The sequence below is a fragment of the Zingiber officinale genome, chromosome 1B, assembly GCF_018446385.1.
Source record: "Zingiber officinale cultivar Zhangliang chromosome 1B, Zo_v1.1, whole genome shotgun sequence".
NCBI classification, from domain to species: Eukaryota; Viridiplantae; Streptophyta; class Magnoliopsida; order Zingiberales; family Zingiberaceae; genus Zingiber; species Zingiber officinale.
The window spans coordinates 11,513,745-11,527,443 of record NC_055986.1 but is presented as its reverse complement, the minus strand read 5'-3'; the positions used below and the strand labels follow the sequence as shown (position 1 = coordinate 11,527,443).

General features: G+C 48.2%; 1 protein-coding gene across 1 annotated transcript; it reads left to right on the top strand.

Annotated features, from left to right (window-relative positions):
- The first annotated feature begins 9,997 nt into the window (after positions 1-9,997).
- LOC122050722 (autophagy-related protein 8f-like) lies at positions 9,998-13,205 on the top strand. The gene is made up of 6 exons (XM_042611609.1): positions 9,998-10,147; positions 10,305-10,350; positions 10,427-10,482; positions 12,370-12,422; positions 12,661-12,779; positions 12,854-13,205. The coding sequence occupies exons 2-6, from the start codon at positions 10,311-10,313 to the stop codon at positions 12,952-12,954; spliced, it is 369 nt and encodes a 122-aa protein (XP_042467543.1). The 5' UTR covers positions 9,998-10,147; positions 10,305-10,310; the 3' UTR covers positions 12,955-13,205.
- Positions 13,206-13,699: the final 494 nt, after the last annotated feature.

Here is a 13,699-nt window from a genome sequence, read left to right as displayed (position 1 = left end):
TGTTTTCCAATGTAGGATAGGTTTCGTCCTCTTCAATAACATGCCGAACTCCAACAAACATTGGAAGGAGCACTTTTTCTATGTGCGTTTCCCCGAGCCGCCGACCTTCCGTGTCAAATGGCAGACGACAATGCCCGCGCAACCAGAGCTCGGCAAGTTTAGAGGCGATGCGGCCTACCTTCATGCAGCCGATCGGCTGGTCGGCCAGCGCTATCATATCGACAAGCTGCTCCTCCCGGGAGTAATGTATATATTCGGCTTGTCTTCTACCCCGGCCGATCTGCCCTGCAGCATGAGTAAGTTTCCTCATCTTCCCGTTTATTTTGTTCTAACTGATTTATTTTTTGCTTCTGCAGCTGAAGTTATGTGGCGCGTCAAGGCAACCGAAAAGCTCAAGCTGAAAGCCGCCAATATTGAGGAGGCCAAGAACAAGGAGATCGCCGAGCGGGGCCTTGCTCCAGCGGATCCGGTCGGCGAAGAAGGTGAGGGGACTCAGGATGTCCCCGAAGCCTTAGCCGCTCCTGCCTTTCACGACGAGGATGTGGGCGACATAGAACCCTCCGCTCAAGTCGAGGTAGAGGGTCGTTCGGCCGACGACGTTCCACTGCTCACTCGGAAGCGCAGACGGCCAGAGTCGGCACCTGCATCGGTTCCATCTGATGAGCCATCATCCGAGCGGGGCGTTGACGCTCCGATGTTATCCGGGACGATTTCCCTAGAGAGCACCCCGACCCCGCATGGCTCACCGAGGGCAAGCTCTGAGGTGCCGCCGTCCAGTCCACCGAAAACTCTGCGCCGTATCAGGCGGTTGGGCGAACTTTCTTCTTCGTCCACCGGTAGGCCGTCCGGTGAGGCAGCTGCTTCTCAGAGCGAGCCGAGCGGCCCAAACTTAATTAAAACCGTCCTGCGCCTCCCCTCGGAGGAATACATGGCTGCTGCTGATCGGCCAGTGGTCCCCGAGCAGTAGATCACCTTGACGGGCCCTCTTGTAAAAGCTTGGGAGGATGCTCGGCGCCGAGTAGCCGCGTTGACTCCCGGACAGCTAGGCGATAGCAACCTACAACAGGCCACCGGGGTATGCTCTTTTTCTTTGTTCGTGTATTTGAATTAAGTTTTTAACTTGTTCACGTTTGCTCGCAGAACTGGGTGGAGCAGATTGCCATTAGCGATCGGTTGGCCGAACTGGAGGACGAACTGAAGAAGCTCAAGGCTGCGGGGGACAGCAGACAATCGACGGCCGCTCTGGAGAAGGCCAAAAGGTTGCTGGAAGCTGAGCGGGGTAAGACTTCCGGATTGACAAGCGAGGTTGCCCGCCTTGAAGCCTTAGTCAAGCAGCGGGACAAAGAAGTAAAGACCGCGACCGCTCGGAAGCTCAAGGCCATTGATGATATGGACTTGATGAAGGTGGAGAACCGGGGGTTGGAACAACGGGTGAAGGAGCTAGACACCTCACTAACTGCCGAGCGGGAGGGTCGCTCCGCCGATTGAACCAATGCAGAAGGAGCCTTGCAAAATCTTCAGGCTGCCCTGGATGCTTCCCAGATCGCTCTCAAGGATTACCAAGATGGAGAGCCCGGTCGATCGGCGGAGGTACGCAAGGCCTTCATCCGCTCGGACGAGTTTGGCGAGAAGTTTACCGACAAGCTCTCCTTGACTTTTGAGGAGGCAATCAAAGTGGCGGTGGAATACATGAAGAACAAAGGTCATGCTCCTGCCGATCTGTCCGTCCCTGCCGAAGACCTGGCGACCATGATGGGCTCCATCCCTGACCATCTTTTTAATTTTGATGACTAAGAATCTGTCTGTGAGGCTATTTTGTAATTTTCTGTATGCGCGCCGTTCGGGGCAAACTTTATAAATTTTGTCAATCCGCCGATCGGCGTGGATGAACTGTCTCTTGTTATTTGTCCATTCTTCCCGCGTCCAATTTTTGTTTTTTGCCTTGGTCTTGAGCTTTTTGTGCCCAAGTACATGTGGTAAAGTAGCCGCTCGGCCCAACCTTATTATGTCGGGTTCTACCGAGGGCTGCGCAGAAAACCATCCATCCGGCGGCCTCATAGGCTCCGGTCGCCCGTCGAATTTTATCGTCGGAACTTGACTACTGTCCGATCGGTAGGTTTATAAACGCCGGCTCGTCTTTCGATATTTAACGTCGGAGCTCGACGGTCTTCCGCTCGGACGTTTATAGACGCCGGCTCGTCTCTCGATATTTAACGTCGGAGCTCGACAGTCTTCCGCTCGGACGTTTATAGACGCCGGCTCGTCTCTCGATATTTAACGTCGGAGCTCGACGGTCTTCCGCTCGGACGTTTATAGACGCCGGCTCGTCTCTCGATATTTAACGTCGGAGCTCGACGGTCTTCCGCTCGGAGGGTTTATAGACGCTGGTTCGTTTCTCGATATTTAACGTCGGAGCTCGACGGTCTTCCGCTCGGACGTTTATAGACGCCGGCTCGTCTCTCGATATTTAACGTCGGAGCTCGACGGTCTTCCGCTCGGACGTTTATAGACGCCGGCTCGTCTCTCGATATTTAACGTCGGAGCTCGACGGTCTTCCGCCGACGTTTATAGACGCCGGCTCGTCTCGATATTTAACGCCGGAGCTCGGCGATCTTCCGCTCGGACGTTTATAGGCGTCGGCTCGTCTCGATATTTAACGTCGGAGCTCGGCGGTCTTCCGCCGGAAGGTTTATAGACGCCGCTCGTCTCGATATTTAACGTCGGAGCTCGGCGGTCTTCCGCCGGACGTTTATAGACGCGGCTCGTCTCGATATTTAACGCCGAGCTCGGCGGTCTTCCGCTCGGGCGTTTATAGACGCCGCTCGTCTCGATATTTAACGCCGGAGCTCGGCGGTCTTCCGCTTGGACGCTTTATAGACGCCGGCTCGTCTCGATATTTAATGTCCGAGCTCGGCGGTCTTCCGCTTGGACGGTTTTAGACGCCGGCTCGTCTCGATATTTAACGTCGAGCTCGGCGGTCTTCCGCTCGGACGCGTTTATAGACGTCGGCTCGTCTCGATATTTAACGTCGGAGCTCGGCGGTCTTCCGCCCGGACGGTTTATAGACGTCGGCTCGTCTCGATATTTAACGTCGGAGCTCGCGATCTTCCGCCGGACGTTTATAGACGTCGGCTCGTCTCGATATTTAACGCCGGAGCTCGGCGGTCTTCCGCTCGGAAGGTTTATAGACGCCACTCGTCTCGATATTTAACGTCGGAGCTCGACGGCCTTCCGCTCGGACGTTTATAGACGCCGGCTCGTCTCTCGATATTTAACGTCGGAGCTCGACGGTCTTCCGCTCGGACGTTTATAGACGCCGGCTCGTCTCTCGATATTTAACGTCGGAGCTCGACGGTCTTCCGCTCGGACGTTTATAGACGCTGGCTCGTCTCTCGATATTTAACGTCGGAGCTCGACGGTCTTCCGCTCGGACGTTTATAGACGCCGGCTCGTCTCTCGATATTTAACGTCGGAGCTCGACGGCCTTAAAGGCAAACTTGAACACAGCCGCTCGGTGAACACATTAGCCATCCTTTGAATTAATTTTGCTTCCTGCATTACAGGGACATTGGGTGATCAAAATATATGCAAAAATGAGTTACATTAGTGCACCTTTCACCCAGCTCGATAAGGCTGGAGATGATTCGCGCTCCACGGCCGGTCCAACTGGCGCCCGTCTCCATCCTCCAAATAATAAGCGCCTGAGCGGAGCTTTTCAATAACCTTGAAGGGGCACGCCCAAGGAGCTTCCAGCTTGCCGACGTCGCCAACCGGCTTGACTTTCTTCCACACAAGGTCGCCGACCTGGAATGATCTGGGAATTACGCGGCGGTTGTAGTTTTGCTTCATCCGCTGCCGGTACGCCATCAGCCGGACGGATGCCTTGGCTCTTTCTTCTTCGACCAAATCCAGCTCCAGGTTCCTCCGCTCGACGTTGTCCCCATCATAATTTTGGATCCTAGCGGACTCAACTCCCACTTCAACCGGAATGACCGCCTCGCCGCCATACACCAGGTGGAACGGGGTGACGCCTGTCCCTTCCTTTTGGAGTCGTTCGGATGGCTCATAGGACGCCCGACACTTCATCTACCCAACTTCCTCCCAAATGGTCGAGCCGAGCGCGCAGAATACGAAGAATTTCCCGATTGGCTACTTCGGTTTGACCGTTGCTTTGGGGATAGGCCACGGACGTGAAGTGTTGCTCGATGTCATAGCTTTTGCACCAGTCCTCGAGCAACTTCCCTGTGAATTGCCGCCCATTGTCAGAAACCAGTCGGCGAGGGATGCCAAACCGACAGATGATATGTTGTCAGATGAATTTTTTGACCATCTGTTCGGTGATCCTGGCTAGCGGCTCGGCCTCCACCCACTTGGAAAAATAATTGACCGCCACTAGCAGAAATTTCCGCTGTCCGGTCGCCATTGGAAATGGACCAACAATATCCATCCCCCATTGATCGAACGGACATGAGACTGTGGATGCTTTCATTTCCTCTGTCGGTCGGTGGTAGAAGTTATGATACTTCTGGCATGAAAGGCACGTCGACACAGTCCGAGCGGCGTCTGCTTGTAAGGTTGGCCAGAAGTACCCGGCCAGCAGGATCTTCTTAGCCAGCGATCGTCCGCCCGGATGCCCTCCGCACGATCCTTGATGTACTTCTTGGAGGATGTAAGCCGAGTCCTCCGAGCTCACTCATTTCAACAGCGGGCGTGAGAAAGCCTTCTTGTAAAGCTGATCGCCGATGAGTGTGAACCGACCGGCTCTCCTCCTTAGCAGCTGGGCTTCATTCTGATCGGGCGGTGTGGCGCCCGAGCGCAGAAACTCCGTAATGGGTGCCCTCCAGTCACTCGAAAACGTAAGACCTTCCATGCGGTCGACGTGCGCCACCACCAACACTTGTTCAATTGGCTGCTGAATGACGATCGACGTTATTGAGCTCGCGAGTTTGGCTAACTCATCGGCCGCTTGATTTTCTGTTCTGGGTATCTTCTGGACAATAACTTCTCTAAAATCGGCTTTAAGCCTTTTAAAGGCTTCAGCGTAGAGCTTGAGCCGAGCACTGTTGATTTCGAAGGTACCAGAGAGCTGCTGCGCGGCCAGCTGCGAATCTGAATGGAGCGTTACCCGACCGGCGCCAACATGACGAGCTGCCTGTAAGCCGGCTATGAGGGCCTCATACTCTGCCTCATTGTTTGTAGCTTTATAGTCTAGTCGGACGGATAGGTGCATCTTCTCTTCTTGGGGGGAGAGCAGTAGTATTCCGATCCCGCTTCCGAGCCGAGTGGACGACCCATCCACATATATTCTCCATATAGCTTCCGGCTCCGGCTTCTGCACCTCAGTCACAAAATCGGCCAAGGACTGTGCTTTGATTGCCGAGCGGGGCTGGTATTGGATGTCAAATTCACTTAACTCCGTCGTCCATTTGATGAGCCGCCCGGATGCTTCTGGATTCAGTAATACACGCCTGAGCGGGCTATTGGTTTTGACAATGATGGTATGCGCCAGGAAGTACGGGCGAAGGCGCCGAGCGGCGAGGACCAGAGCGAAAGCCAGCTTTTCTAGTCCAGTGTAGCGAAATTCAGCATCTTTTAAAATATGACTAAGGAAATACACAGGCTCTTCCCCGCTTGCCCTCACTAATGCCGAGCTGATTGCTTGCTCGGTTGAAGACAAGTACATATAAAGGGGCTCACCCGCAGTCGGCTTGGCTAATACCGGGAGAGAACTCAGATATGCCTTCAAATCTTCGAACGCCCGATCGCATTCTTCGTCCCAATGAAACTTATTGGCCTTGCGTAAGATTTTGAAAAAAGGAAGGCTCCGGTCGGCGGTTTTGGAGATGAATTTGGACAGAGCAGTTATCCGACCGGTCAAACGCTGCACTTCCCTTGTATTTCTTAGAGGCGACATGTCTTGTAGAGCTTTCACCTTGATGGGATTTGCTTCGATGCCCCGCTCGGTCACTATGTACCCCAAGAAACGCCCTCCTTTTGCTCCGAACAGGCACTTCTGGGGATTTAGCTTGACTTCATATTTGCGTAGCGTCCGGAAGGTTTCCTCTATGACTTTGAAGAGATCGGCCGCTCGGACGGACTTGATGAGAATGTCGTCCACATAAACTTCCAGATTCCGCCCGATCTGCTCTTTGAACACTTTGTTCATCAAGCGTTGATAAGTGGCTCCCGCGTTCTTTAATCCGAACGGCATCACATTATAGCAGTAGGTGTCGTTGGCCGTCACGAAGCTGACTTTTTCTTGATTTTCACGGGCGAGCGGCACTTGATGATAGCCTTGGTAAGCGTCGAGCATACATATTAATTCGCAGCCGGCCGTAGAGTCCACCAGCTGATCTATCCGGGGTAGAGGATAAAAGTCTTTTGGGCAAGCTTTGTTGAGATCCCGAAAATCTATGCATACTCTCCACTTGTTGCCCGGCTTGGAGACTAATACTACGTTAGCCAGCCAGCTCGGGAACTGCACTTCTCGTATATGACCGGCCTCCAGAAGCTTCTCAACTTCCGCCCGGATGATGGCATTCTGCTCGGCGCTGAAATCTCTTTTTCTCTGCTTTACTAGCCGAGCGTCCGGCCGGACGTGGAGCTCATGCTGCGCTACACTTGGTGAAATTCCGGGCAACTTATGGGTCGACCAGACGAAGACATCATGGTTTCTTTGGAGGCATTTGATCACTTCCTTCTTCTGGTTGGCCTCCAGATCGGACACAATAAAGGTGGTGGCCTCCGATCGGGTTGGATGAATCTGCACTTCCTCCTTTTCTTCATAAATTAAAGAGGGTGGCTTTTCAGTTATGGCGTTTACCTCGATCCGGGGCGCCTTCCGAGCGGAGTTGGCTTCTGTTCGGATCATCTCGACGTAGCATCGCCGAGCCGCAAGTTGATCTCCCCGTACTTCACCCACTCTATCCTCCACGGGGAACTTGATCTTCTGATAGAAGGTGGAGACGGCCGCTCGGAACTCGCTGAGCGCCGGTCGTCCCAAAATGACGTTGTAGGACGAGGGAGAGTCGACCACCACAAAGTTTGCTGTCCTCGTCCTCCTGAGCGGCTCTTCTCCCAGCGAGATAGCCAGCCGGATCTGTCCGACCGGCTGAACTTCGTTACCCGTAAACCCGTATAGGGGGGTTGTCATGGGTAGCAGCTCGGCTTGATCGATTTGTAGCTGATCGAACGCCTTCTTAAATATGATGTTGACTGAGCTTCCTGTGTCAACAAATACGCGATGAATAGTATAATTGGCTATTACCGCCTTGATGAGCAGAGCGTCGTCGTGGGGTACTTCCACTCCTTCCAAGTCCCCGGGACCGAAACTGATTTCGGGTCCGCTCGCTCGCTCTTGGCTGCAGCCGACTGCATGGATTTGGAGCTGCCGGACGCTCGCCTTTCTTGCTCGGTTGGAGTCTCCTTCGATCGGCCCGCCAGCAATAATGTTGATCTCGCCTCGGGAAGTATTGCTTCTATTCTCTTCTTCCCGAGCGGATGGTCGAGACCGTTCTCGTGACTTTCAGCGATTCTCCTGCCTTGGAGAGCGGTGCCGATCGGGCGTCTATTGCTGTCGCCTATCGTTTCGAGTCCGATCGGCTTCATGAGGCCTTTGTCGCCTGTCAGACGACGGTGATCTACGCCCGCCACTTCGAGGCACAGGATGAGCAATCAAAGGAAGGCTCCGACAATCTCTGGTGTTATGCGTGTCCGTGCGGTGGATTGAGCAGAACATGGGAGTCCATTTCTTCTTTGGCTTGGGTCGTTCGGCTCCTACTTCTTGCACTTGGGACCTCACATAAGGGGAGCGGATTGCTTCGGCCCTCGGTCCTCTTGGCGGTTGATGAGTGGCGTGCTGTTTCCGCTCGGCAGGAGGAGCCCGCTCGGTTGGAGTTTCTTTTTTCCTGGCCGCTTGCGCTTCTTCCACGTTGATGTATTCGTTAGCCCGGTGTAGCATGTGATCATAATCTCGGGGCGGCTTTCGGATGAGCGATCGGAAGAAATCCCCATCCACTAGGCCTTATGTGAAGGCATTCATCATGGTCTCCGAGGTGGCCGTTGGAATATCCATGGTCACTTTGTTGAACCGCTGGATGTAAGCTCTGAGCGATTCACGGGCTTCTTGTTTGATGGCGAACAGACTAACGCTGGTTTTTTGATAGCGCCGACTGCTTACAAAATGATGGAGGAAGGCCGTTCGGAAGTCCTTGAAGCTTGTGATGGATCCGTCCGGCAGCCTCCGAAACCACCGTTGAGCCGATCCTGAGAGAGTGGTGAGGAAAACCCGGCACTTCACCCCATCTGTGTACTGATGCAGGGTGGCCGTGTTATCAAACTTGCCCAAATGATCATCCGGATCGGTGGTCCCGTTGTATTCGCCGATCGTCGGAGGTACGTAATGCTTGGGCAAAGGGTCTCGTAGAATAGCCTCTGAAAATTGGCGATTGATCCGCTCGGGCGATGCATCCGCTCGGGGGGCTTTCCCTTTTCTGTCGTCTCGTCTAGGCATTTCGTCCGAAGAAGATCCCCGATCTCTATGAGCTGCTGCGGCTTCAGGGGTACGGAATAGGGCTCGATGAAATGCAACGGTGGCCGGCGGTGCTTCCGCTCGACCACCAGACGCTGACGTTGCTTGCTGCTCCGGCCGCTCGGCTGTGGCTTTCTGTTTTTGCTCCACAAGCTTGGCGGCCCTTATCTCGATCAGAGCGTCGAGTTCCTCCGTCGAAAGCGTCACCGTGTGTTGTCGTCCAGCCTCGTCCATTGTTTCCGTTCGGATGCAGGAGCGTTCCCACAGACGGCGCCAAATTGATCCTGTCCGAATGCTGAACCAACGGACGTGGGCACGGGGTACTCTTCGACTATTGACGTGGATCTTCGACTGGTAGCACGAAGCTCCGACGAACCTGCACAGAAGTCGGGCCGGGAAGGGGTTCCCGGCGATGACCCTCCGACGCTCAAGTCAGGCAAGCAAGTGGTGGAAAAAGTAGCTCAAAAGGAGTTCCACACGTACCTCCGGCAAAGTATGCGGCTCTTTATATAGAGCGGTGAAAGAGTTCCCACACGTCCACCGAGGCACGTACGTGTCCGCAGCCCATACCTCGGTATGTGTCTGTTAGAAAGCTTACCTGTCGCCATACTGCTACAGTCCAATCACGTCTTCGATGGGACAACAGAACACCTCGTTGTCAGACTCGGAGTATGACCTAGCCATAGGACGTGACAGCTATCAGGAAATGTTCGTCCTTCTCTATACACCACAGGCCGGGACGTCCGCCCGGCCGGCTGGACGAAGAGCGTCGTCCGGACGGCCCTCATCCCCTGCGCCGGCCGGGCGGCACGCCCATCACGTCCCGCTTGTCGTTTGCATTGATATGCTGGGGAGACTTCCGGACGGGTGCTACGTAAGGACTGTTAGCAGTATATCACCTTCTCTTAGGCCTTCCGCTCGGCTCTTAGCTATTGTTTCAACTGAGCGTCGGAACCCCGACCCCTGTCAGGGCACCTTTTACTGTTGGATGCTCATCGGTCGGCCAATCGGTCTATCCTTTTCTCTCAAGTCCGGTGAGCCGGTCGGCTCACCCTTCTCCGGTGGACCCCCCGACCCTTTGATCTCCACGTGGCGTTGATCCCTCGTAATGAGGTCATCTACCTTGACCACCGGATCAATAGAAATTAATTGTTAATTTTATACTGTTAAATAATCAAATAATGTATTATAAAAATTAGTAGTTAGTTTTTATAATTTATAAAAGCTAGATGCTAATTTCTAGCATAGAAAAGTTAGTTGAATGTAAGAGTATTTTAAACAATCATTTTAAATGAAATACTCATTTAACTTTAATTAAAAATAAAATACCCATCCCATTGAAATATAAAGGATGAATGTCCATTTAATTTTTATCTATTATTATTTGTTAATATTTATATGATAATCATAATCTTACGTCAATTTTTATTACTTTATGATTTTTCAAGGCATCGAATTAGGGCTAGCGATTGCTTAGCGCACACACATTAGAAAAGTTATATATATATACCATTGATACCATCCCTAGCCCGATTGCTTCGTAAAGTCTATTGTCTCGCCTTCTTCAGTTCGCAAGGCAAACGATTCATCATCGATCGCCGATAGCTTTCAAATCAAGTCAGTATTTTGTTTTCCCATTTCTGGGGCTTTCTTCCGGTTTTCCCTGGTGTTTTTTTCTTGTCGAATTTGTTTGTTTCGTGGTGAGGCCGAGCCCTATGATCGCGTCGATGATTTTAATTCTGTTTTCTGCAATTTGTACTGTGATCGGTCGCAGGAAGAGATGTCGAGGCAGAGCAGTTACAAGCAGCAGCATGACCTCGGTGAGTGATCAGTCGTCTTGCTTTTTCCTTGTGCTAATATGTCTAAACATCATGATTTTTCATATTTGTTCTGTAGAGAAGAGGAAAGCTGAATCAATGAGGATTAAGGAGAAGTACCCCGGTAGAGTGCCGGTATGGGTTATTCATTGCTTTCCATATCGTTCTTCTTTATTGTGTTTTTTTGGTTATTTCTGTAATCGTGATTAGCCAAAATCGACAAATTTCATGCATAATCACATACTATTTTGCATATATGTCATTGCATTCAAAGTCTTAATATATTTCATACATGACTCAATTGTTAACTTCGTTACTAGTGATTGTAATTGATAATATTATTCTTTAACTTTTTGCTGTTACATGAAGTGCCTTTGAATTTAATCTTATTATAATTTTTTAATGTTTTGGATTTCATTTAAAGATGGAGAAAGTTTAAATTTTAGTTCATGTTGCTATCCAATTTTAGTTCATTGAAAAGATTTTAGTATAAACAAAATGATATTTATTTGAGATTTGTAGATCTGAAAAGATATTGGATATTGCAATGCTAAATATGACTTTCATAATTTTTAAAAAAACATTTGTCCCCTTATAGAATAGTCTAAAGTGAAGGACCACGAATATGGTAAGGTTTAAACTTTCCACTTCTTTTAGGATGGCTCCTTGTCAAGTTAAGCTTGTCCGTTATTGATTATCAAAAAGCTCTGATTCTTGTTTTAATTTACATATACATAAAATAGAATCTCAACTCTCATTAATGTAGCATACATTTTATAAACTAGATTGCCTGATATACTTTTTGGACATCTGCTTGAGGTAATCTACCAGCTCTAAAACACCATTACAATAGGTGTCTTCTTTCTTTGATAGAGTAAATTGGATTGATGAAGATGATCTGTTAAGTACCTTAGGAACTTGAATCTTATTTGTCATGACACAATAAGACAACACTTAAATCAGTAGAATTGTTTGTTTCAATGCATTTATATGTTTTTTACATGTTTTTATTTCTCTAATAGTTAGAAGGAATTGCCATTTAGATAATCATATTTGTATTTGATAAGTTTCAAAGATTTTTTTTCAGGAAGCATGTAATTGCATCAGTGTTTGCATTTCTGATTGTTTGCAATATACTGAAGTTGACATGACCATTTATTTCTTTACTTCTTATATTATCGATTCCATATGGATCCTTCCTGGGACCTCGCATGGCGGAAGCTTCGTGCACCGAGCTACCCTTTATGTTTACACTAGACTAAAGATAAATTAGATCAATTGTATCTTTCATATTTAGTTCAACCCTAAAGATACTAACTTGATCAGTTATATTCTTCCTATCTAGTCTATTCCTAAAGATATTGAATCAAGTTGAACTAAGAAACTGGCCTAGTTGATGAGTCACTTGAGATTAAGGCTTTAGTTACATTGAAGGAAAGTTGGATGCAAGGAAGAATGGAGATTGGAAACTTAATTAAACCCTTCGTGCCCTTCGTTGATTTCAACAAGCATGCTTGAAAACGGAAATGAGAGAATGGAAAAGGCACTTTTTTTCTGCATATTTGATTTGGCCCAAATTTCGCTGGACATGAAAGGAGGGAAAATAATTCCCATCCAAAAGATTATTGTATCCTGATCCTTGGATAAGCAAACAAGGTTATGTATGTTTTTAAAATAAATTTAAGTTTCCATCCTCATAACTTTTCCCCCAAGTAAACAAAGGAAAGAAAACTTTAAAATACTTTTCTTCCACACATTGAACCTTTACTTGTTCTTGCTATTTCCCATCCTTATTACTCTTTTTCTTCTTCGTCACATGTATTGTTTCAATGAACTGAAACCGTGTATGCATAAGTGAACCACCTTTTAGATCCTTGAAAATTTTGGGTTCTCAATTATCATGCTCCAGTTGTAGTATTCTGATACTTGCTGCAGTTCAATCATGCGTTAGTTTGCAACTGTAGCATTTTCACTTGCCTCGGTTAATTGGATTTAGGTTCATGTTTGCTTTGAGCTTTACAGGTAATTGTCGAGAAAGCCGAGAGAAGTGATGTGCCAAACATTGATAAGAAAAAGTGAGTGTCCTTACCCAATTTGTTACAATTTAATAATGATGTCAATTCCTTGTGCTTTCGCTAACTAATAATTCTGGAGTAAATTTTTATTTTTTTTTTCTTTTTTTTTTTCATTTTTATTTTTACCAACCATGATAATTTTGAGTTTTAGGGAAATCTACTGTTTGTGAGCAAGACTTTTTTTTTTCTCTCTATCTTTTTATTAACCATGGTCTGTGACCTGAATCGCTTCATTCAGGTATTTGGTTCCGGTAGATACTACGCTTGGGCAATTTGTTTATGTCATTCGAAAGAGAATTAATTTAAGTGCTGAGAAGGCCATATTCATGTTCGTCGACAACGTGCTTCCACAGATTGGTACTTCATCTTAACCCTTTCCATCCATAATTCAGATTGAACAACTCACGGCGCTATTATTTCTGATGTGTTAGGAACTCTGATGGGCCATCTCTACGAAGAGAAAAAAGATGAAGATGGGTTCCTTTACGTTGTCTACAGCGGAGAGAACACCTTTGGCTCTCAGAAACCGTGACTCGACCAAGCTTAAGTACTGCAGACCCGACCAGCATATTGTTCATAATGGCATGACTCGTGTCTGGTGCCGGAAGCGAGCTTTTGCAATAACGCAAAACCATGTATATTTTCTGCAATCTCTTCTGAAGATGGATTTTTGCACGTACATATATATTCTGTGTGCTGTGTGCTGGGTCGCAATTATCGACCAGTGGTGGCGGTTGATGTAACAAAAAACTAAGATAACATCTACCTTCACTTCTGATCTTAGCTCATTTAGTGTAACACCAAATGAGGTCGAGCGAGTTGTAGAGTGGGGGTTCAAGAGGAGGCGGCTTGTTCTTTTTTCCACGGTTAACAATTTCTATAGAAACAAATCTCCTGCTCTTCGCTATTTCATCGCCTATTAAGTAGCATATGCTATCATTCCATTTTACTATGAAACTGGCGACCTGTATTTTAGATTTGATCGTGATTTTGACGGTTTGGAATTGTTGGTTCAACTATTTAGAACTATCGATTTGACAGTTCCTAACAGGTTGTTCATAGTTCGAAACTGTCGGTTCATGATTTATCATGGTTCTAGATTAATATATTAAAAATTAAAAATTTTAATTTATTTTTTTGTTAAGTTTGTACTCATTTAAGTTATCTACCTATCCCCTTAGGGTATAGGGGAATCAAAGCTCACATAAATTTTTTATATTTTACCCTTTTATATTTGAAAGTGATGTTGTCACTCGCTTCCATTTCTCGTTTTTGTT